This window comes from Lepidothrix coronata, unplaced genomic scaffold, assembly GCF_001604755.1.
Source record: "Lepidothrix coronata isolate B3197 unplaced genomic scaffold, Lepidothrix_coronata-1.0 Scaffold4, whole genome shotgun sequence".
NCBI classification, from domain to species: Eukaryota; Metazoa; Chordata; class Aves; order Passeriformes; family Pipridae; genus Lepidothrix; species Lepidothrix coronata.
The window spans coordinates 10,127,383-10,151,376 of NW_016690184.1; the positions used below are offsets into that span (position 1 = coordinate 10,127,383).

The 23,994-nt window shown below is 40.9% G+C and overlaps 2 protein-coding genes across 4 annotated transcripts in view; one reads left to right on the forward strand and one right to left on the reverse strand.

The window, feature by feature from the left end:
• The window catches only part of SLC35A1 (solute carrier family 35 member A1), a 19,170-nt gene extending 17,480 nt beyond the window's left edge, over positions 1-1,690 (forward strand). For all 3 annotated transcript variants that reach the window (XM_017825895.1, XM_017825904.1, XM_017825914.1), the window contains exon 8: positions 981-1,690. In XM_017825895.1, the coding sequence (XP_017681384.1) occupies positions 981-1,111 (131 nt within the window). In that variant the 3' untranslated portion in view covers positions 1,112-1,690. The remainder of the gene's footprint in view (positions 1-980) is intronic.
• Positions 1,691-1,913: 223 nt separating this feature from the next.
• RARS2 (arginyl-tRNA synthetase 2, mitochondrial) overlaps positions 1,914-23,994 on the reverse strand; it is a 36,439-nt gene continuing 14,358 nt past the window's right edge. Inside the window, exons 8-20 of the mRNA XM_017825882.1 lie at positions 23,518-23,594; positions 20,676-20,831; positions 18,974-19,080; positions 18,276-18,371; positions 15,893-15,953; positions 12,673-12,749; positions 11,256-11,380; positions 9,640-9,707; positions 9,431-9,540; positions 8,302-8,397; positions 5,327-5,401; positions 4,385-4,448; positions 1,914-3,084 (exon numbers count right to left, since the gene is read on the reverse strand). Of these exons, the coding sequence (XP_017681371.1) occupies positions 2,998-3,084; positions 4,385-4,448; positions 5,327-5,401; positions 8,302-8,397; positions 9,431-9,540; positions 9,640-9,707; positions 11,256-11,380; positions 12,673-12,749; positions 15,893-15,953; positions 18,276-18,371; positions 18,974-19,080; positions 20,676-20,831; positions 23,518-23,594 (1,199 nt within the window). The 3' untranslated portion in view covers positions 1,914-2,997. The remainder of the gene's footprint in view (positions 3,085-4,384; positions 4,449-5,326; positions 5,402-8,301; positions 8,398-9,430; positions 9,541-9,639; positions 9,708-11,255; positions 11,381-12,672; positions 12,750-15,892; positions 15,954-18,275; positions 18,372-18,973; positions 19,081-20,675; positions 20,832-23,517; positions 23,595-23,994) is intronic.

The window sequence follows — 23,994 nt, forward strand, 5'->3', positions numbered from 1 at the left end:
TAACCCCATCTAAATCACAGAATTACAGAATATGCTGAGTTGGAAGGGACCCACAAGGATCATCAAGTCCAATTCCTAGCCCTGCACAGGACCATCCCCAAGTGTCACACCATGTGCCTGAGAGCATTGTCCAAACGCCTCTTGAACTCTGTCAGGCTTGGTGACCGCTGTGACCACTTCCCTGGGGAGCCTGTTCCAGAACCCAACCACCCTCTGGGTGAAGAACCTCTTTCTAGTATCCAGCTTAAACCTCCTCTGACACAACTTCAGGCTATTCCCTTGGGTCCTGTCAGTGGTCACCACAGAGAAGAGATCAGTGTCTACCCCTCTTCTTCCCCTCATGAAGAAGTTGTAGACTGCAATGAGGTCTCCCCTCAATCTCCTCTTCTCCAGGCTGAACAGACCGAGTGACCTCAGCCACTTCTCATACAGCTTCCCCTCAAGGCCCTTCACCATCTTTGTTACCCTCCTTTGGACACTCCCCAATAGCTTAATATCTTTTCTTATATTGTGGTGCCCAAAACTGCACACAATATTCAAGGTGAGGCCTCACTAGTGCAGAGCAGAGCGGGACAGTCACCTTCCTTCACCAGCTGGTGATGCTTTGCGTGATGTGGAAAGGCAAATAAGATATGTTATCACGGGCTACTTTATTACATTCACTGGTTTTTTATCACTAAGTTTATTGTAACATAAGCCTGTCCACGTGGCACCTGGAACTGCAGGAGATGCTTCACTCTTGCTTTTATGACCATCACTATGTTCTTGCTGATATGAGACTAATTGGAATGGTGTGGGGATTGTAAACTCAAGAGTTCCCAGTGACAGAGGATAAAGCTAGATGCTGTGTATTAATAGCCTGTTGTTCTGTTTAGAATAACTTCAATACTGTCATTCAGATATTGTCACAACTTACATAGCTTACTGAAGGTTTCTGCTTATATGAATGTGTTTATTTAAACTATTTTGTCTCCTTTCAGCTGTTACCTTCTCCCTGGGTGCTCTCCTGGTGTGTATTTCTATTTACCTCCATGGATTACCTCGACAAGACACCACAAAAATCCAGACCTCAGAGATTAAGAGCTCAAAAGAGAGACTTGCTACTGTGTGACATTGTCCATAAAAATGGACAAAAGAAAAAACAGACTTTAAAAAAAACTTGACTTTTTTTTAAAAATTAGCCTTAAGCTAGTCATGAAATGGTTTAAGTGGGACAGACTAAAAGCAGAAGTTATATGTGGAGTTTCCAGTGGTTGATACTGAGGCTACGCTGCATCTGAGGAGCTGCCTGGGTTTTTTATGGAAGGTATTCTTCATTCACATCGACAATGAAGAGTCTCATTTACAAGGAAAACTCAATGAAGGAGCTGATCACTCAATTGTATATAATGTTTATAATGGAGGCAAATTGGTTCTTTGTGCATTTGATAAACTGTCTTGCCCTTCGAGGGCAGAAATGCCTGAAAGCTTCATAAAAAAAACTATTAAAAAGAGCAATTACTGCCAGCATTTTCTCTTAAAATACTTGGCAACTGTAGTTTGATTAATGACAGGAAAAGTTTTTCTTCTAGGTGATAGGTACGAGACAACACAACTCTACTGGGAATAACCATGCTCTGAGCATCACTTACCTAGGAGTGATTAGAGGTAGCACGTGCTGTATAGTTTATAAAGTCAGAGTGAAAGACAAGTGTTTCTCTGAAGTTGTGGATTTCCTTTCACTTTTCAAATGTTTTTTATACCTGCTGTAGCTGGTAGAGGGATCTTCTATGTGTTGTACAGGGGAAAGTTTGCACGTATTCCTGTATTTTTGGCTTAAGTATGAATGAGTCAAAAGATTTTTGTCAGTACATTTTCTCTCTAAACATTTCTGTGCACACAGTGATGCTTGAAAAGAGTTCCTGTAATGCATGTTAGGCTTTGAGTTAATTTATTATTGCCAACCATATAATTTCAACTCCTCCCTCATCTTCTACAGCCGTCCAGAAACTGCAACTCTACAGTGAGGGAAAAGTGACTTTGGTGCATTTGGGCAGCTTGTTGTCATTCATAGTGGAGTCAAAATGTGACCAAGTTTATACTCTTGGCTAGATTCCTTCAGACATGAGTTAACCAGCTGGGTTTTACTTGAAAGTGGGGCATGTTACACACAGCAGTAACAAACATGCTTAAATTCTGTTCCAGTGGGAGAGGGTGCTCCCCTCTGCCTTTCGCCAGCTGGTCCATGTGTTAGAGCAGCCACCACAGTGCCACTCCTGGGAAGTCGAGGCTTCCCTGGTGGAGGGTATTGCCAGCCAGCTGCAGTGCTTCACAGGTGCTGCTCCCCCTCTCTCCAGCAGTGTGATGGCTCAGGGGTGCCAAGCAGCACCTGCCACACCTGACTGTGGGTAGGGTGCAGAGGGAACACTGTACTTCCTGCTCCACCAGCTGTGCAGCCATCTCTGCTCCCCGGCCATCACGTCAGTGTGACAGAGGAAGGGGTGAGGAACAGGGTGTGACAGCTGGCAGTTGGGCTTGGCTAAAGGGAGAATGCAGTACTTCACACAGGAAAAGAGCTCTGCATGACCTGACTAGCTCAGTTTGTTACAATATATAGAGCATCTGGAGCCTTTGTGCCATCAGGCCTTAGTACACAATGGCAACCGCAGGAGGGGAGAACTTTGCTTAGGGCAGCACAGTTAATTCCACTTCCTCTACCAAAAGGATGTTATATTTACATGGCAAATACAGAGCAGTTCTCTTTTATGGGAAATACCAGGTAGACCTGAGTCTTAAGTACACTGCTCCACCAAGTGCCTGGGAGAAAGTGATGTGGCAGCCTTACCCCTCCCAGATGGCTGTGCCATGCCTGCTCTTCTGCAGTTGGTATGAAGGAGCACAAACCTCTAAGCACAGATGGTGCTTCCAGCCTGCATTAGCAGTGACACGCAGTATTCATATTATCTGGGGAAAAAAAATTTTACTACGAGATGTGACTTTACATTGCATACAGCCTCATTACATTTGAGTCACAGGTGTAATGCCAAGAAGTTTCATTCCGTTGGCTAGAACCGAGCGTGCAGCTTGAAAGAGACAGAGCCTTGCCTGGAAAACAAAAGAAGAGTCACCTTAGGTTAGTGCTACAGAATAGGGTGTGGTTCTCAGAACAGCGTGCATCCTCTGTCCCCACACCGGGATTCAGACCTACATATAACACCAGTACTGAGAAACACACCAATGCTGGCAGCATTTACACCAGCTGTTGTTAGCCCATTGCAGTGTCAACAAGAGGGACAGTTGGTCAAACAAAGGAACCTGGAAAGGCATGTTTAGCCAAGCCCTCTGGGCAGAACAAGCAGAGATGCCTGTGGAAGAGCTAGCAATGACTAAAAAATGAAAATCTTTCATGCACCAGGGGCTGGTACAGCCCTGAGGGTACTGTTGGAATTCCCTCCTCTTGCCCTGCCTGTGTTAGAGGTTGTCAAGCAACTGTGGGCTGCTTTGAAAATTTCTTCTTTGTCAATGTCTTGGCTGCTACACAGCTGGCTGTTTGCTCCAAAAACCATAGTTCTTGAAAGCTGTCACATTGTAAGATATTTAGAAAATATTTTTTTTACAAGATAAGGAACTTAAGTTTTCCTTGTAACTTGGACTGTCTTAGTCCATCTCCAAAGCAGGAATACCTACAGCATCTAAGCTCAAATACAGACTGCAGCTCCATCAATTCCACTGAATGTTTTTCCCCCACAGCATAGCTCAACACTTAAGTGTGATTTACTACCAAAATCAAATAAGTAGTTGCTTTTGAAATAGATGAAAGAAAGTAAGAAAGGCAGTGTAATTAGTGTATCACTTATTGAGCATTTAGGGGGTCAAACATTGGGAGATCAGTAAAAAATAATTTGCATTTATTTGGGACTGCAGATTAAAAGTTGTCAGCCCCTGGCTTTAGCTAGAAAGGCAATACGGACAACTTGGGATAAGGAGGTGGCAAGAGGGAGGAGACGGATTTAGTTCTCTCCTAATTCTCTGTCTTCCCACGTAACCACTAAAGGAAACCATCAAAAATTAACCAGCAAGTTTAATGCTCAAATGTTTACTCTTAAAACATTCAAAAGGAAAGGTGACGAGAAGGGGTTTGACTGGATTTGGAGCAGTTGTCGTTAGGGAGCATTGTGTTTTAGGAGGATTAAGCAGAGCAGCCCTTTCCAGAAGCCCTTTCCAGCTGTGAAGAGCAATCCCTGCCTTCCCAAAGCAGTGCCACCCACGGGAGAGCCTCCCTGTCGCTCCTCCGCCTGCGGGTGTGTATTCACACAAGTGGTTACACAGCTGGATTGGCAAAGCCAGAATCCTTCCTCTGGGACACCCTACACAGACTCTAGCCACCTAAGATGCTGTACCATACCTGTGCTACTTCAGGGGCGCTGCCTCTCACAGGAAGGGTTTTGTGTGCCACGGCTGCAAGATGGCTGGAATGGAAAACACAGAGACAATGGCGAGAACCAGCAGGTCGCTCTGGGCTACAGAAAGCAGCAGAACTGGAAGGGCCACCCACAACTGCAGCATGCCAGAGGCTGATTTACAACAGCCTCTCACCTGGCTCAAGGAAGGCATGATTTTCTATAGCCTGCATGGTGTCAGGGCATGCCATTAACAACTTATTGCTCCTGAAATAACCCCAAAACAATCTCTCTGCTACCTGCCCATTAAAAAACCAAAACCAAAACCATCCTCAAAACTGGTCTGGGAAATCCCTGAGATTCTACCCAGGCATTCCCAAGGTGTGTGATTCCTTATACAATTTTTCTTAATTTGTTAAAGCCTTCCCCATACACAGGCTCTACATCTTCTTCCACCAAGCCTATTCTTGCATTTCACAGTGCTGTCAAATCAGACAGGTCCCTATGGGAGTCACATACACAGTATGACTTACAGAAATAAGCTTTGTTCATTGGCTGAGATAGTGGTTAAAAATGGTTTGGACAAAGTTTCCTAGCTGAAATTTTGATATTTGAGAGGATGTTATCAGTTTAAATCTCCTTAAGATTTCATTAGTTCAGCATAATTTTTGGTTCTGACACTGGGTTACAGCCAAGTGACTTTTTTTTCCTAAAAGCAGTTAGTTTCTGAGAAGGCTTCTGACTCCAGCCTTGATCTCTACTATTTATTATATTATTTGCTATCCTACTTTACTTTATACATTTCCTGCTTCAGGGAGACTGTCCCACAAATTTGCATCTTCCCACTATTTTTACTCTTCAAAGCAGTGCAGATGTGAGGGCTGCAGATCCAGCTCAGGAAGACCTGTCCTTACTGGAGACGCCACCAGTATCAGCCATCACCTTACCTAAGTGTGAGGAGGTAGCTGACAATGTGCTTGGGTTGCAGATCCTGAGAAGATCTATACAGGACCTCATCGTACCTGTGAAGGAAGAAAAGAATTGTTTGGTGCTGCAGTAGTAGAGGGTGTGCTCAGATATAAGGCTCATCAGACTTGCTTAAGTCAGAGCAAGCACACAACTACAGCTGTAGAATTAGCAAAACTGATCTTCTGAGCCAGACCTAAGCCATGTCTTTAGCACACAGCTCATTATTCCTTCCTTGTTCACTTATTATTGAAGGAGATTGCTTCTGCTCCTCATTTTGCAAACACCATAGATGGCAGAGCTCAGAGAGGCAGGCTACCCAAGAGAACACAAGAGCTATATTTGCTCCTGGAACATTACATCTGTTTTTACATCTTAACACTAATTGTAAGTTCCTAGGAGCAAAAAATGTGTTAAATAACCAAAAGAGTCAAAATAGTCTCTTAGAGGGCCTTGCCTTTAGTAAATGCAGCTTAGACTTTTAAGTAGCTAAAGGGAATCTTGTAACATTAAAAGAAGACAAAAACAATGTGATTTTACATAATTCTGGAATACAGATTCCCACAGAATCACAGAACGGGTCAGGTTGGAAGGGACCACAGTGGGTCATCTGGTCCAACATCCCTGCTCAAGCACCATCATCCTACATAACCTACACATAGTTGACTTTGTAAGACAGTATTAAACTGGGCAGTACAGGCAAAGTCATGAAATCTATGTTTTTATTTCATGTGTTCTGCTTTCCTTTTTCACAGAAGGTACCAACACCTCTGGGGCTGAAGAGATTTCAAAGTGGGCAGTGGACTTCCTAATCTTTACTCAGCTCCCAGGCCCACCCCTGCCAGCATGTCCAAGCTGAACTGCCCTGGGATCTTCCTCCTTTAAAGACAAGCTGCAGAACTGGGAAGTGCGCTCCAGTAACAAGGGCTCAGCAGTCACGTAAGAGCTGTAGCACCAAGGAGGGAGCGCTCCTCATCCCATGGGTGGGTAAGCCACAAAAACACCTCTTACACGTGCACTCAGCAGCTGATCTTAGCCAGCATGCCCGAGGTGGTCACTGCTGGGGAAGGTCACTGCCCTCACACACTGTGCCACTGATGTGAGCGAGACAGAACCAGGGGAACCTCCACACGGTCTCAGGGCCAGCACAGACACCAGCAGTTGTTGGTCCCTCAGAGGCAGCAACATGGGTACAAAGAAATTACTGCTAACAAGCACCATCAAACAGCCATTGATAAAAGCTTCAAACAAAGTTGGTACCAAATAAAGGACCCTGATTTGATACCAGCTTTTTTGCTTCGGGAAGCTGCCATTTCAGTGTTGGCCTACAACAACTTGATAAGATTATTTTATCAGTCAAGTAAGTCTGCTTTTGCAGGGTTATACAAAGAATCATAGAATGGCTTGGTGGAGATCTTAAAGATCCTCTAGTTCCAATCCCCCTGCCAGGTTTGGTTTGGCAGGTTACTCAGAGCCTGGACTAGTGGAAGGTTCCATCTTCTATCTGCTACCTCCGGTCTACTATTCATTAGACTGCAAAGTTAATGGTATTCAGAATTGGGCAGCTATATTCAGGCAAATGTTTGGTATATTTTCAAACAGCAGAAGCAGAGCCTTCTGACAGGCTTTTGACAACTTAGAAGGGTTTATTATGGAAACTTTTCAAGCAGCATTGAGTCATGGCAACTCAGAAGGAGGACTGAACAGTAATTGTTACTCCTGAAACTGTGGAATATTTTAAGATGAGTTTGTTAGCCCTTGAGTGCCTGGTCTCATAGATAACCTAAATACTGCTTTCTGCTGGAAGTAAAGGCCCCTGGAGATGCTTCACAGAGATTCCATATGGTACTGGGCCAGGCTCAAAGACCTTTCACAATAAGCAGACCTGATGTTCAATAAAATCAAGAGCCCTGCAGTGGATCAACAACTTCTGTATGAAAATTGACACAAGTCTGCAATGCAGTGATCCCTGCACATAACCCTGTCCGTTTTCACACATAAGACAGGCAGCTATACACTAATCTGATACACCCCAAGAAACGACCCTCATGTTTTCCGTGAAATACAATGGCACTGGAAAAATAACACACTACTGGTCTTATGTAGAGTGCTGGCTGGTCCTGTTGCTCAAGAGAACATGCAGCGTATGATGAATTTCAGGCAGACCTCTTGAGGCAATTACAGTTAATGATAGGACTCTACAGGCTACAGGCTGAAAGGAACCACCTGGGACACTGGCATGACTTTTGAAAGTCCAGATTTTAAACAGATGCCCTCAAGAAGGTCTTAGTATGGTCAAGAGTTAACCCTCTAGCACTGCACAGTGTGTAGTGCAGTATATAGGACCTCTCACTAGGAATTCTGAAAGCTTCAGATACTTCTGACTCCATCACACACTGTGCAACACGGACAACTCCCTTGTTTCTGTATTTTAACTGCACATCTATGAAATAATGAAAACAGAAACAGCTCAACTTTAAGACTGAATTAATGAAGAACATTACTGCTATTAACAGGTATTAGTTGTGCACATTCAGTAGCTCTGAAGGATGCTGAGCTACTGGATGTGCATGCACACACTCTGTTTCACCTCACCCAGGAGCACTTCCTCTCTCTTTTCCCATATGACAAAAACAGAATACAAGGGACCAACTAAATCTGCAGTTAATATTTATATAGAGCCTAGCATACTTTTGTGAAGACAAGAAAGAATTAAGAGGATCATGTACACAGAGTATGTTCCAAATACAGCTTTTTCTGTCATATGGCTTCTTAAAGCCACAAAAATTTCCAAGTGAGGGCTACTGTTGCAGTCAGTGGGGCACAAAAGACAAGTCATTGCCTGAAATAGCCATTTTTTCTCATGATCACGCAGTATGTGCCTTCCCAAATGTTGGCAGCATATCCAGAAGTTTATTTTAAGAGAATTGCTATTTGGAAAGAAAACTAGACAAACCTGAGAAGATGCTGAAGAACAGAGATGGCGTCTGGCTCTTGCAAGCATGCCACGTTAACATCAGTTAGCTGTGCGTTCCCATGCATCCGTTCTAAACTACGGTGTAAGAATGGAAAACAAATGTTAGGATGAAAACCTCCTGTTAGCAAAGCTGAACAAGAAAAACAGTAATTTGTGTTTTTAACAAAAAGGGTAGGCTCCTTCTGCTCAAGATGAATGGAACACTGAGACAGACTAGCTGACTTCAACTCAAGACAAAGAAATATAAAAATTGTGCTAGCCATTCGATATCAACAGGATTAGACATATCCATGGACAACAGGTCCAGAAGCTGATGCTAAAAGGACTGGAGAAGTACTCAATACCCCACTAATGATACCTTGGCACCACCAATACCTAGATGATGAGGGAAGACAAGGGGAACAGAATACAGAAAGGGATCAGGCTTGCACATTCTCCCTGAGCACCACCTCCTGCTAGCATTGCCTCAGACAGAACACCAGGGTGGTACAGACCTTTGGCCTGATCCAGGAAGGGGTCTTACACGAAAATACATACTGATTTCTGCATTAAGAATGCTCTGACAGTTCATTATAATTAATAAAAGCGCTCAAACTTGCCTCTTCTGAATCTCTTTTAAAGAAGTGATTAAATGTGTTAGGTGTTTGACCTGAGTCAACAGGAAGGGATCTGCTTTTAACCTTGGTTACCAACAGAGGGAAATAACAGAATGTCAAAAAACCCCCACTAGCTACTGCAGTAGCCCAAAGTTCTGTGATGTGGTATATTTTACAAGTATGTGCGCTTTGGTTTTTATGTCAGTTTCCCTAATCCTCGGGCTACCATTCCTCATCACTGACACCATCTACAGAGAGGCTGTTCCTAGAACTGGCAAAGTACATGGACAGGCAGTTCTCAGTTCTGTGGAAATGAGGCAGAAAATTCATTTTAATTGGCTTGCTCTTCTGGGAAGTTTCAATGATTCCCATCATAAACTCACACCTCTGCTGAAAAAGTGAATATGTGTCATATTTTAGGAAGGAGCTGACACTACTACTTAACAAAGCAGTAAGTTAATAAGGTTAAAATTCATGTAAAACTGTACTTTTGTGCATAAACACTAACTTACCTATGGAGTCTGGCATGGGTATACTGCAAGAACACACCTGTGTCTCCACGACTTTGAAGAGCTCGATCCCAGCTAAACTGATAATCAGACGAGAGGAGGCCCCGGAAGTCCTGGAGAAATAAATCATTGTCACCTAGATAAGGCTCTTCATCTCAGTTTTTAACTTTTCACAGAAGATGCAAACAGGTCATGAGGCAGCTCAGACTCACCTGAATTATTAGTGCTGCAAGACCAACCTTCTCTGCTGTCTCCATAGGGTCTTGTATCTCTTTGGTTGCTGAAGAGAAACAGAGAAAGAAACAATAGTTAAGTCTGCAGTACCACAATGACTCCCTTGCTCAGACTTGGAGATGCCAATAAAATAGCAGATCTTCCAAAACCCTAAACTAGCAATATGAAATTGTCAGGATGCATGCAGCAACAAGTCCAGAATATAAACCTTTCTTAAAAGCTGAAATACAGCTGTTTCAGATGGGCTTTTTCCCACTTCCCCTAATATGTGTAACACAGATATTTAGGTCAGAAAGTTTCATTACAACAGGATAGCGAGAATACCCTGAATTCCTCTTCACAGTTCTGACAGCCAGTCTCTAAGTTCAGGAAGAGAATGAGAGGGCAATTCAGATTTTGTTGGAAAACTGATAAACTACAAGTGATAGAGGTGCATAAACAATCAAAAAAAAGTTGTTCCAATGGTTAATGGAGCATTTGGATACATTCAGGGAGTTGTCACACCATCCACTAAAGAAGATACCTAAATTGACTATACTCAGAGAATCTGAACTGAGTGAATTACAGAATGGTTTGGGTTGTAAGGGCCATTTAAAGATCATTCCAGTCCAACCCTGGACTGTGAGGAACTCAATACCCCACTAATAGTACCCTGGCACCACCAATCCCTAGAGGATAAGGGAGTACAAGCGGAACAGACTACATAAAGGGATCAGGCTTGCACACTCTCCATTCACTCCAGCATTAAAATGCTTCCTTTGCACTCAGCTATGACACCAACATTTAAAGTGAAGTCTAAGCTCCAATCCTCTCTGCAGTAAAACCGGTTTGAATCGAGGGGCACCCTTCTATCATTTTGCCTGATCCCCTTCTCCTGGTCCACTCTACAAGCAAAATTACCTGGATTAAAAAAGCTGAGGAGGCAGAGCAAGGAAGACGCACACTATTTAACCTGACTAGATGGTTGATTCAATCCAGCACCTAACTCCAGAAAGCACAAGAGGGGGCAGCATTTCACTGAGAACTGCTTAAATCTTTACTGCATCAAGAGGAAAAGGTCGCAGAGCCACAGCAAGAGTGAGGTGAAGGCAAATATCCCCTTCAGCACATTCTGCTGCAGAGCAGTGACCTCCTGAGCCCTCTGTGAACAGCCACAAGGCTGGGAGGATGATGAGGCAGTAGTGGAAGGCAAGCTACAGTTACTCTTGCCAGAGAAAACTGTCAGAGTCAAAAATCCTTTGGATGAAATCTGACTGTTGCCTGAACTCCAGCCCCAACCCTTCTATGGACTAGTTTGTCCCTCCAGAAAAAAGCAACTATTGTCTCCAAAGACAGGTACTTTCTTCCCACTGTAAAGCATGATGAAATAATATCACTGAATGTTAGAATTTGCAAATCTGTAATTTAGGGAAGTTCACAGAGTTGCAAAGAATTATTTTAACACTGTTTATATTATAAGAGGTAAGAAATGCACATATCAGGGTCTATCACGGTGATTAGTCTGATTCAGGGAAAAGTGAAGGGTGGAAAAGATGACACATTTTTGATCAACATAGAACATCAAAAGAAACTAATAAGACCTGAAATAGCTAACTTTTTGCGGAAGTCATGTTTTGTAACATCCTTGAGCGAACTTCATTTAAAACATCTTCCAGGAAAATTACTTCTCCTCTTCGAGTCTTCATCCCTTGAACTAGACCAAAAGACACATGCTGGCACCTGCGTCGAAAAGCAGCAGGACCTAAAATTACATTTCAATCAAGAGAAATGTTTGCAGTGTTTGTTCAGAGCTGGATTCTCTACCAGGAAACAGCAATAACAGCTGAATAAATAACACTCCAACGCAGAAAGCTTTGTGATATAATCAGTAACTCTCATTTCAGCAACCAAAGCTCCATATTTATTATATAATGGGAAAATTATGATCAGAATTATGATAACCTGGTCATTTGCGTGCTCTCAGGAACCTCTCTTGCTACTACCTTTAGCACAGAGGCCTCAGTGCAATAATTTGCAATAAATTGAAAAGAGGCAGGATGTAGACAGATCAAATTACTGTGCCAACACAGATCTGTTAATATAATTAGAAAGGGAGTCATAATAATTCTATTGTGGGCACATTAAACTAAAAGTATAATTAATCACTGCTAATAATAAAATATTCGTTGCTTCTGCTTATAATAATCCCAAGCATTATTCTGGATCCAGAATCTAAGACAACTTTAAGCACTGTGAAAGGAGGCAGTCTAGTTTTCCAGAAGGCTAAAATGCTATATTTAACCACAAAAGACATGCAGTCTGGCAGGGGAATATGATTTAGTTTGCAGATCCATTACTGACCTTTCCCCAGATTGCTAACAGGATTGGTAACTACAATGAATAACAGCAGGGATACACTTCCTTGCAATAGATACTTCAAGCCTGAAGCATGATTCAAACTCAGATTCAGATCACTGCTAAAATGTAATACTTCAAGAATAATAATTTAATATGTCATCACACAATATCCCAGAAGCTATGCCACAGTCTCCTAAAGATTGTTTCTCTTTTTCACATCAAGCAGTTATGAAGTTAAATGAGAGACAGTGCTGTTTTTCACATCCTGGACACACGGCAATGACTCCATTCGCAAAATAATCAGGGCAGCAGGAGTGGGCATATAGAATGAAAAGGTTGGTGCTGAGGACCTGAGGCCCACACTGCACACTATTCTAAGGGTTTGTTTTGTTATTTTTTTCCTCCTTATTGGACTAGTATTAGTTGGGTCCTACAGACCAAATGTCTGCTTCCACTCTGGAGTTCATTAGTTGCACACCAGCATCACATCCTGTAGCTTAGCTTCAACCAAAATGCCTACGTGATGTGTGCTATAGTATGGTGGTAGGTGGACACAATCAGGAGATTCTCCTCAAAACAACAGTCTACTGAAATTCCAATGTACAAATTATTCATTTAAAAAAAAAATCAACTCAATAAGATATATAATATCATTAAGATTCATAAATACATACCTTTCTGCCCAGTCATAACCCATGAGCTTCAGTATTTGGAATAACTGTTGAAAATGATGACTTTGACTTTTATCTGTCTAAGGAATAGAATTCATGCATATCAGAAAACACATTTCAAGTCTGATAGGGATTAGCTTTTCACACACAAACACACACCACCACAGATACTGTGCCAGTAAGTCACTGCAAGCAGAATTAAAATCTATGAAGGCAAACAAGACTTGAAAATTGTGGCAGCTGGAATCTATGTCAATGGGATTTTGCATCATATTAGAAAAAAGTAATCTACCTTTTCAGACATTATTCAAGTCATGAAGCAAAAACACATGAAGGGAAAAGAAACCTTGATGTTCTTTAGTTTCCCATAATTTGTGAGCTGCCCACAAAAAACCCCCTCCATTTCCACCTCAGAACCTTGCTGCTCGTTATAAACCCATGTTTTACGTCACCAAATGCTAGGGTTCCTTTGGCTTAGAAACAGAACACCTCTTTAAGCTGTCTGTCTCCAGAACCCAATAGTTTCTATTGTCTCTAGTGTGATTTGTAGTTTTACATTATAAGGCAGCTACAGAATTTTAAAAAAAGGAGTATGAATTATCACAATTTCATAACAATTATGCATTTTGTGCTCTCTTACTTCCAGTTACTCTCTCCTATTAACTGAAGTAGTTTCTGATGGTGGTTTATGCCTAACAATGATCTTCATATGTGTTTCTAGCTACAGCTGTTGCTGCAAAGTTCACTTTCCTACCTAGTTGTTTTGACTACACCACTCAGACCCCCTTTTATCCCTCCTTAAAAAACCCTGCAGAGACAACCAAATAATCACTACTTCCTCACTTGTTTTGCGTTCCAAGACAATGAGTGAGCAGTGAGTGAAGTGCTTATCTGTGTTCCTTCTCAATTCTACCTCTGTATCAAGCACCTGCCTCCTCTTTCAGAGTTCCTCATAAGCTGCTCCACTCCTATCACCTCTCCATGTTGACTCACAAGCAAGGCTAATAAATGGATAGCAGTGGCCAGCATTTCAAACTAGGCCTTCCAAGGTCTTTTCCCTTCATCTTACATCTGAGGTTTTTCTCTGTACCTGTAACAAAGCCAGATCTCTCTCACTAAGTGGTTAGCTTTAAGGGAGAAGTGTGCAGTCTGGCAGCATGGATTATATTCAATTCTTCATAAATAAAAGCAGTTTCATCTCATGCTTTGAGTGCAACATTCAATGGTATCTTAGTACCTCTTTAATAATATGTCACACATTTTAAAATGTTTTGAATATTTTTCTCATATCACTGCCTTTTTATGAAAAAAGTAGTATTTAAAAAAATCTAAATTGGTGAATGCACTGATTTACAGCATTACAACTAGTAAACCAACTTAATGTTTTCTTTAACAAGTTGATCTGAGGAAGACGATGATCTTATTAAAATAAGACTCAAGAGTCTCTAAATAATTTTCTTGTAACAAGATTAGGATTCTGCTATACCTTTGTATTTAATAATTGAAGACTAAAATCATCAGTGTTCTCATTTAAACCCATGAAGTCCTCTTGCCTCTGGTCACGCTGAGTTAAGACTTAACTCATTACCCAGTACTGGCACAAAACAGCAGCAAAGCTCAGTGAGGCTGGCAGGTCCCTCATTAGTCTGTCTGTTCCATAAAATCTCCTAACAGCCTACGTTATCACCCTCTCATGTTATAACCCACTTTCCCAGTCCTCAGAAAGCCAGAAGTGATAAAAAAACCCTCAAGTCGGACATTCAATTGACACATCAATCACATCACAGTCTGGTTTTGCTGCACATCTGTTTGGACTCAGAGTAGGACAAAAAGGGCCAGCCAGGGAAGTAAATAGTTCAGCTGTGAGCAGCCAGTCAGCTCAAGACTTGCTTTCACACTCACTCCCTCCATGACCATAACGTTCAGGCAATATCCTAATCTGTGCAAAGCAGAGACCCAACTATTCCTTCTTTCTAATTGTACCTTCTTCCTTGGTCCCCACCACCTCACAGTATAACAAATACAAATAATTACCTATCCCCATGAACTAGACAGGAAACATCCCTAACTCCTAAAGCATTGCATTTTCACAGCCACACTGTCCTTCGATGTCAATGAACCCAGTATGTTCCAGCCAGCAGAGGCAGAAAAACTCCCACCAAATCCAAAGAATTTCCCCAAAAAATTTCCCTGTTCTATAACAAAATGTAGGAATGGCAGGCTATGAAAAACTTCCTGAAGACTGAAATAAAAGGAGGAATGTCATTTAACTAGAAACTGCACTTTTAACTACCTGTGTATTTAATGTTGTGCTTACTGATCTCTCCCTGTCTCCCTGAATCTTGTCACATTATACTGACTTCAGAAAAAGTTGTACCAGAGAAAGTATATGGGCATTACTAAACACATCACAGCAATGTGCAGATTTTTTCCACATGTTATTGACTTCATATAAAAGAACACAGTTTACAAAATTATTTTTTTCTAAAGCCGGGAAAAAGAAGATCTAAAAGCATCATGAGATATCTCCTTGGTAATACTAGAGCAAAAAAGAGTTTCACAAAAGTGAGGAGGTAATCCAATTATTGATACTACTGGAACTATTAAAAATCAAAATAATCAAACCAAGAAATATAAAAACATTCCCTGACTATAACTGCTTCATTCAGATTGATTAAGGAGAAAATACAATGTCAAACGAAATAAAAGTTCCTTTGAAACTAATTGCAATGAATTTTTATAATAGAGAATAACTCCAGAGCTGATTTTCATAGGATCATAGAAAGGCTTGGGTTGGTAAGGACCTCAAAGATCACCTAATTCCAACCCTCCTGCCATAGGCAGGGACATTTTCCACTACACCACATTGCTCAGAGACCCATCCAACCTGGTCTTGAACACTTCCAAGGATGGGGCATCCACAGCGTCTCTGGGCAAGCTGTTCCAGTGCTTCATCACTGTCACAGTAAAGAATTTATTACTAATATCGAATCTAAACCTACTCTCTTTTAGTTTAAAGTTATTTTTCAACCATTCTGTGGGTCATGAACTGAAACAGAACCAAGAAACACTGCCATACTGAGGCACAGCTGCTGGGCAGTAAGGGCATCTATTTTACTGCCAAAAATACCATGTGTCTAAGTCAGATTGTGAGCAAGAGGCCCCCCTGGATTACTGGAAAGAGTCAGGCTCAAAAGTGTTTGCTGAATCTAGAATTACTTACCACATAAATCATAGTATCACAGCTGTGCTTGTTCATTCGGTCTATAGCAGCCGCAAGATCTCTGGAAGAGATAATAAGAAACTATTTGGAATTTCACTCAAACATACGTCATTATTTGCCTCTCAGAAAAATAATCTACTTTTTATGAAGGGGAGAGGACTGCCCAGTTAGAAGGATCTATGTATGCCTTACATAAAAAAAGAGATGCATAATTAGCTGATGACATGTTTGAAATGTTTTTTTAAACCACTAACTATGAAAATTACTGAGGAAACAGTTCTTACGTGCAGAGTAGGTCTGCTCTCTGTCTGCCTACTGGGACACGAGAGAAACAACCCTCTCTCGGAAAACTAACCCAGTGCTTAGCATTAGGTTACATGGTACAAAGCTCATCTTCACATACACACACAGCAGTACAGAGAAACAACTTGCTCGAGCCCCTCCCAGGGGCTGTCACAAGAGAGCCATAGGCCCCACGTTCCAGTCTGAAAGCCTCCTCAGGGGCCACCACAGCAGCTCTCCAGACCACCTGACTGAGGGAGGGTACTGCTTAAGGACGTGGGACACATGGGATGAAGAGGAAAAGCATTTTGCAATTGCCCAAGACTTAGCATAGGATGCTCAGGGGAAGGAACCAAGGATGGGAAAAGAAAGGGAGAAGATGATAACAGGGACAGGTGGCTTGTAAGCCAATTGCTGGGTAGTATGTTTGCTCAGTTGTGCCCTGAACTTCATCAGCACGATCTCTCCTGTTTTCTCATAAAACTCCATTTCAAACTCTCCCTAGGTGAGGGGGCTCTCTCTTCTGTATGCATGTGAATTTGGAGGTCTAAGTATCATTATCTGCAGTTGGGGCATACAGCTCATATGGGCTGTGCAACTGTGGTGCCAGCAACTGAAGGGAACTGGGCATAAGCGAAATTAAGTGATAGCAACTGGAGTCTGACCATGGGTCACAGGGGCCAAGGTGTCTCTGCTGCCAACATCTGGAGTGAAGGCACACACATCAACATGTGACTGAGCAAATATCAAGCTGAATAGACAGCAAGTAGGAGAAGTAAGCTGGGAAGTATCCAGGTAAATGTGTGCCTTCAAAGAGGAGGCACTCAGAGGAGTCTGTACTGTTGGCATCAGGGGTCCAGGCCAGCAGCTGGAGAAACCATGAGGCCAGGGGGCTGACTGAGAGATCTGTCTGGATACATGTGTCTCTATGGAGAAGGCAATGGAGCAGAGCAAGGATCCTGAGCCAATAGTTACATGTCTAAGCTCAGTTACTGGAGAGATCCAGTGTGTCTGTGCCAGTAACCAGAGTGGGGCTATGGGTCGTGGGGACTTGCATGTCCAGGTGCCAACAGCTGGGGAGACCTGGGGATCCAGGGACAGCTAATGGGCAGAATCCCAGCTACTAGAGGGATACATATGGTACATATGTACTCTGTACCTACAATACATATGTATATTACTTGGGTTACTAAATAATACATATCACATAAATAAGTGTGTATATCTACACACACACATATATATCTATTTCTTCACAGTAACAGACCTTCATCCTGATCAGCCAGAGGGGAACAAAACACCAAATGTGCTGTCTGAGGGCTGAGTGGTTTTGGCTGGGGCGTGTGTGCCTGTGTGTGTGTGTATGTGTGTGTGTATCTGTGCCTAGTTCAAACAGGTGATCAGCCTTACTACTGCTTGACCTCTGGGCATGGAGCTGTGGCATCATTGTCTCTGTTTGGTTACAGGATTCAGCAGCTCCTTAATGAGCAGGATTGACTGCAACATCTCTCTAATACCCTCACCCTGAAAAGCTGTACACAGTTTACCCTGAGGGCTGGACCTCTGATTTGTTTGCATTACTGGCACAAAGAAACTGTTAAGGCTTCCATATTAAAATACCCAAGAGGAATTTTAGGATACTGATGATGTGGCAGCAATAAAATTGATGTTACAGTGCTGGTGGTCCACTGAGTAAATGCAGACATGGCTGAGACATCATTTTTTCCTGCATCACATTGTCAATAAACATTTTAAGCAAAGGTCTTTCTAAAACCTTCACTATTTGGCAACTATTTACTAGATCAAGAGATCCCAGTTTTGTTTTCAAAGTTAGTAGCTGAAGAAAGTATTATGATTTATGCAAAGAAGAGATTTACTTACAGACTGCTTAAGGGGAGGAAGAGTATTTAAAAGCCATTTTTTTTCCTGATCCATTTTTATCCTGACATAGTTACATTGATAGTTACGATTACTCAGCAATAAGGGTGTTCCATCCCAGCAATAAAAAGCTTCAAAATCTGTACTATCAGTTACAAACGTACTCATGCACAAAAGTTTACTGGCAAAATAAATGGCAATGCACACAGATGAGCTTACTTGCCTTGTTATATAAAGAGATGTCCCATCACTACGCATGACGGTGCAAACTGATGAAAGGTCTTTCTTTTCTGAAAGATCCACGATTCCTGTCCCTTTTCTGTAAGTTGAGATAAAATACTGATGTAACTGCAAGCTAATATACAGGTAAATTCAGATAAGACTGAGGTCAGAACCAAAATGGCCTCTTGCCTCAAACCCCCTCACTGTAGACGACTTTATTCTTTTTCTTTGAATGACTGTCTCCTTTAAGTATTTTTGAAGACTGTTCCTGTAAGTGTGTTGTCACCACTGGTTATGCCAGGGAGCCTGCCCATGTTCTGGTGCATTCCATGATTACAGCTTCCATCTCAGTTCAGCCAGGCACCTGCTTCATCAAAGCAAGGATCTCATCTAACTCTGCTCATTAAATGGCACATGCAGCTACCAAATTAATTAACAGCCTAAAAGGCCATTATGAGTTGAACACTGTCATTGTACTTAATCTGTCATGGCCAAGTTTCTGTACTAGCCACAGAAAGGCAAACTTAATTTTTAACTGTGAGTGTACAAATCCTCCTGGTCTTCTACTAGGACAGCTACCAAGACCATTTAAAGAAAACTCTTTGCCTTAGATTATGTACAAACCTCACTCATCATATCTTGTTTGAAATGCAACTGAGATGTTAAGTAAATTACACTGATTGAATAATGAGTCCATACGTTGTTTTTTGAAGAAGTCCCTTATCTTCCAACATCTTTAGAACCTCCTGGGCCTTCTCTCGGTAATGTGACTCTCCAGAATATTCATCAAAGTGCACTCCTAGACGCTGAAAAGTTCCAGGAATATCAAAGAAGGGTAAAATTGATAAGATTGAGGTTAATAATTTCTTCAAATTAAGTAAGACAATAGGTCTGTGTCACACATCAGATAGAGTGCAAAGATTAATTTTATTCCAGGAAAGATCACTTCATTGTTAAGAGGAAAGGATATTTGGATTTTGATTTAATTGATTTCTGCATTAGAATTAATCTCCCTAAATTGAATACAGCCTGGGTATAATGTTCATGAGAAATTAGGCATAAACTGCTTAAAGCAATCAGTACAAAAATTCTGAGGCAGGTCTTTAACTTGGTGTGCTGGAGGTGAAAGCCATGGACTGCAGAGATTGTACTTGGACATGAAACCAACTCTATTTGAAAGGAAACTGAAAGAAATTTAAAAAGGCAGAAGCTGCTCACAAACATTGCTGAGCATACAGAAGTCATCATTACTATGAAGCCTGAAGGTACACCCAGGAAAGACAGGATGACATTAACTGTCAAAACTGGTCAGTCCATCAGCTGAATATTTATTAGTTTGAATGAAATTGGGAGACAAAGATCTAGCTGTACCAGTCATTATGTGATCAGTGATGACTGACCATCACAATTCAGCTGCATACACAGCCCAATACCTGTTTACCCTTACAGGTGAGCTTTCCACTAGAATTATCAAGTGTCTCACTTGGGAGATCTTAACTTAGAATACTTGGCTTGACTCCACAGATATGTTTCAGGGAAGAAATTAAAGCACAGCCAGGTTATCTGGACTATTGACGAAAGGGCAGGCAACTTCTGTTTTTAACTTTGCAATCGAGGATGAAACAAAACGTGACCAATTTCTACAAACACAGCAAGAGGAATGAGACAGAAAAGTGAAATTTTAAATAAATAATAATACTAGAAGAAGAAAGAGATAGAAAACAAGTCACAAACTCTCTAGAGCTGCAAGTTAAAAAAAGATGTCTAAGCCCATCAAAAGTGGTCACCCATTCCAGAATTTCATCGCAAGTGGGAAAAACACCAGCTGATCTTCAGATGGACTCCACTGGCTCTTGAGTAGTATCAATACCAAGAGACTGGATTCAGTGTTACCTGGACACCATTAAATAAAAAGTATCTAGGATCTCAGCAACTAAAGTGATGGTCTGCTTGGATGTAGATCAGCTACTGTGCTTTTTCCAAACAGAATGGGGCGTAACCTGGCTTATCGAGAAAAAGCTTCCCCACAACACAACAAATAACTGTTGTTATTTTTCATGGCCAACACTAATGCTTGTTTTGCTCTACCAGTTTTTTCATATGATGCTACTATTTTTGCCATTAAAAGTCATCAGTAATTTCTTTCTTGTGATTTGCATCTTTAGCAGAAGTAATCTTGAGTGCTTGATCATCATATTTTCTCTCTTTATTATTTTTCTTTCATTTTCAAGGTTATGGGAAAGGCAATGAATCGACAGTATTAGAGCAATCTCTGTTCCTAAGTGAGTTCACTGCTTGGCAATCTCCTGGATGAAAAGGTACTGTGCACTATCAATTATACTGATGAAGCAATAGAGAAAAAGAGACCAAGAACACAGAGAAAGCAGTGGATGATTTGTACCTTATAAATCTGGATGTATTCCTCAATACTGAAGTCTCTAAATTGTTTCCAAAGTGACAATGTCTGCTCATCACGTTCCTCCAGTTTTCTAAAGAAATCCTTCGCCAGTTTTTTTGTGTTTTCATCCTCTGCTGCTTTGTTAATCTGCACATACACCTAAAATATGACACTGACAATGTTGAAATAGTATAATCCTCCCCTCCAATAAAATAAAGTTCTACAAGAACAATACAAATACATTTAAAGATGACATTTGTAACGTCAAAATTCTAAAGACATGTTAAAGAAACACATTTCCCATTTAAAGAAAGAATGAATAGCCCAAAGTCCAATAAGAAAATGTGCAGCTTATCTTGAAAGAAGACTAATGCTGTAATTCCTTACTGCTGCTGCTATGATCCTCTTCGTAACCTTGAAACTGCTGCAGCAGCAAAATGTGGAAGAACTCATTTATGTGTGCAAACGAAACCATCACGGACATTTAAACCACAGACTTTTCTTTGGAGAACCACAAAGACGATAACAACTACACTGCCTAAAAATGAGATAGGAACTGAAACAGCAAAATCCTTGATAGACTCAGTATTTTACAAGCTCAAAAAGAAAATCCCGACCCGTTTATGATGAAAAAAAAGTTAATGCTGTTTAACTTTTAAATATATGTAGGAGTTTTGATCTTTAAATCATTACAATCTCGATAAAAAATAAGTAATTGTAAAAACTCCATTCCTGTAATGTTCAATGAGTGTGCCAACAGTGCAAACCTTGCTTCAACGGGTTCCACTTTTCTAGAGCAAAACTCACTTTTCCCCTTCAAGTTTGAAGATTTTTGGAGATTTTTAACTGCTGACAAGCTTCAAAGTTTATTGTTTGCTTAGTTCTACTATGAAAAATAAATTTAAAGTAGAGGGAAAATTCAACCTGTTCCAAGAATAACGCTCGTCCTCTCCCACCAGTAGTTTCACACATTCTAGTATCCACCTATGCCCAATCTTTTATCTTATACGGCAAAAAAAAATGCAAAAAGCATATTTGCATTTGCCTCTTCACCAAAATGGAAGGTGCAAAGATGTTTGGAAAGGTACATTTGTATATACATTTATTTATATAGAAACTGTGCTATGGAAATGTTCTTTTTAAATGAACTATAGGAAAGATTAATTTCATACAACAGCAGAAAAAACACCACTTTGAAACACATCTCAGTTTTTGATATAACTAGGGATACAGCTGAACAAACACTTAGGAATTGGGAATAATTAAGAAATCAATTTGGTCTTAAACGACTACTGTTTTAGAACCTCTTGTATCTTGACTGAATACTGCTCTCTACATTTGAAGGTAATAAAGCCTACCAACTGCTGCAATTTTAAAGCTTTAGTGCAAAATTCAAGTATTAAAAATTTAAATTCTAAGAATGGACTTAAATTATAAATAAAGTAATACACAGCATGCACAACCACAAAATATGACTACTTTTTTTCTCTTTTAATCAGTCCTACAGCTCTAAAACACCTCCATATTGAGAATCTATCGATTCAATTCAGCAGGGCTCAGGGATGAAGGAATAAGAACAAAATTTACCTATGTCAAAGAAGCTGGCAAGCTCAGAAGGAGCTATTCTGCCACATAAACAATCTGACTAACATGCATTCAGCTGTCGACTATTCAAATATTCAAACACAGTTTGCTCCTTCGCCAATAAACAGATTTATGCAGAACAGTCATCCTGCAACATGCTGTCTGAACACCACTGGCCATAGTTCCCATATCCAGCTCACAGGGTGAAGCACAGCTCAGCTTAGTAATGAGAGAACATCTGACAGTGCCACACAAGAACCCTGACAAAGCCTCATTAACGTGTGAGATCTTCCTTTTGGAGGATGAGGACTTGAACATCAGCCACTCAGAAAATTTTGTCCACCTATCCATACAGTTATTGGATCTGTGCAGGTAAGTATGTAAGTCCTTTATGTGTATTGTATATATGTTACATCCAGCACGGTTGTCACCCAAAGATCACTTATAAGTACCAAAGACTGACAAAATCTTTTTGGTTCACTGCACTATATGAAAACAAGGAAGTGATATAGGAACTGCTAAAGAGGAAGAAATAAGTACTAACTCAGATGGTATTAGGCATATTGGAATGGAGCAATCCAACAACCAAAATCATATTAATCCTGGAAATACAAAGCTTGCTAAACTACCTCAATCTTCATTGCTAACTGGGAGAGTCCACTGAGTCAGGTTTGAGCCTGACACACAGAAATGCAATCGATAGCACTTGCACCATCTGTGGGCTTGGTGGGTAACCGAGAGGGCAACCTCCTGCAATAAAACAGCCTTCCCTACTGCTGCAAGGCATTTCCTGAATGGCTGTCAGCAGAAACTATACCTTCTAATGCTCCTGGCTCTTTCACACTCCTGGAAGAAAGAGTATTCTGCAGAGCCAGAGCAGCATTCTGGAAAGTGACAGTCACTTCTCCTTAGCTATAAATGTTAAAGCTCCATATTAGACACAAAACACTTTCAAGATCCTTTTGCCCCACCATAGTGAATCGTGCATGGAGCAATGAAAATCAAATTCTAAAAACACTAGCAACAGGCATACATCTCACTTTTCACAACTTTGGTAACCAACAGCATCAGATGCAGTCTCTACTGCCACAGCCCAGGCTTGCACTAATCCTTCAAGTACGGTCATTTAAATCCCACATGAGTCTCCTCGTGACCCTGCAGACACATTAAAATCACTTTTTGTACTGATTCTGTACAGAACTGACAGCTAAGTTAAATGGATTGTCCTCTGAAGTGTGTAGTTGGTCTTCTCTGAACTTACCTCAAACAGGTGTTGTAAAGGACTGGATTTTAGTTTTTCTTTGTTGCCAAAGGATTGGAAACCAACACCCAATAAGCCTTGAATAACAATTAAATACAGAGTTAGGCAACAACACAGAGTATGTTATGTTATTTTCATAAGCAAGTCTAGTTCTAGCACTGTAGCCAATAAAACAAATGCCCTACATTTTAAAACAATAATGTATGCTACAAAAATAAAGCATATGAAAAGTGTAACCTATTATTCCACTGCATGAGAAAAACACCCCAAAAATACAATAGCTAGAAACTAGTAAGAAATACTGTGTTGATTTTTCAATTCCTCATAATTAGAATTTGTGTTTCTGGACTTGTAGAGAAAATCAACTTTTACACAGCCATGACCTGCAAATGACAAGTCACATAGTGGAAACTGTCCAGCAACAGATCATGCTCAAAACTCTGTTTTGCTTTCTCCCTTAAGAGTATTATCGTTTCA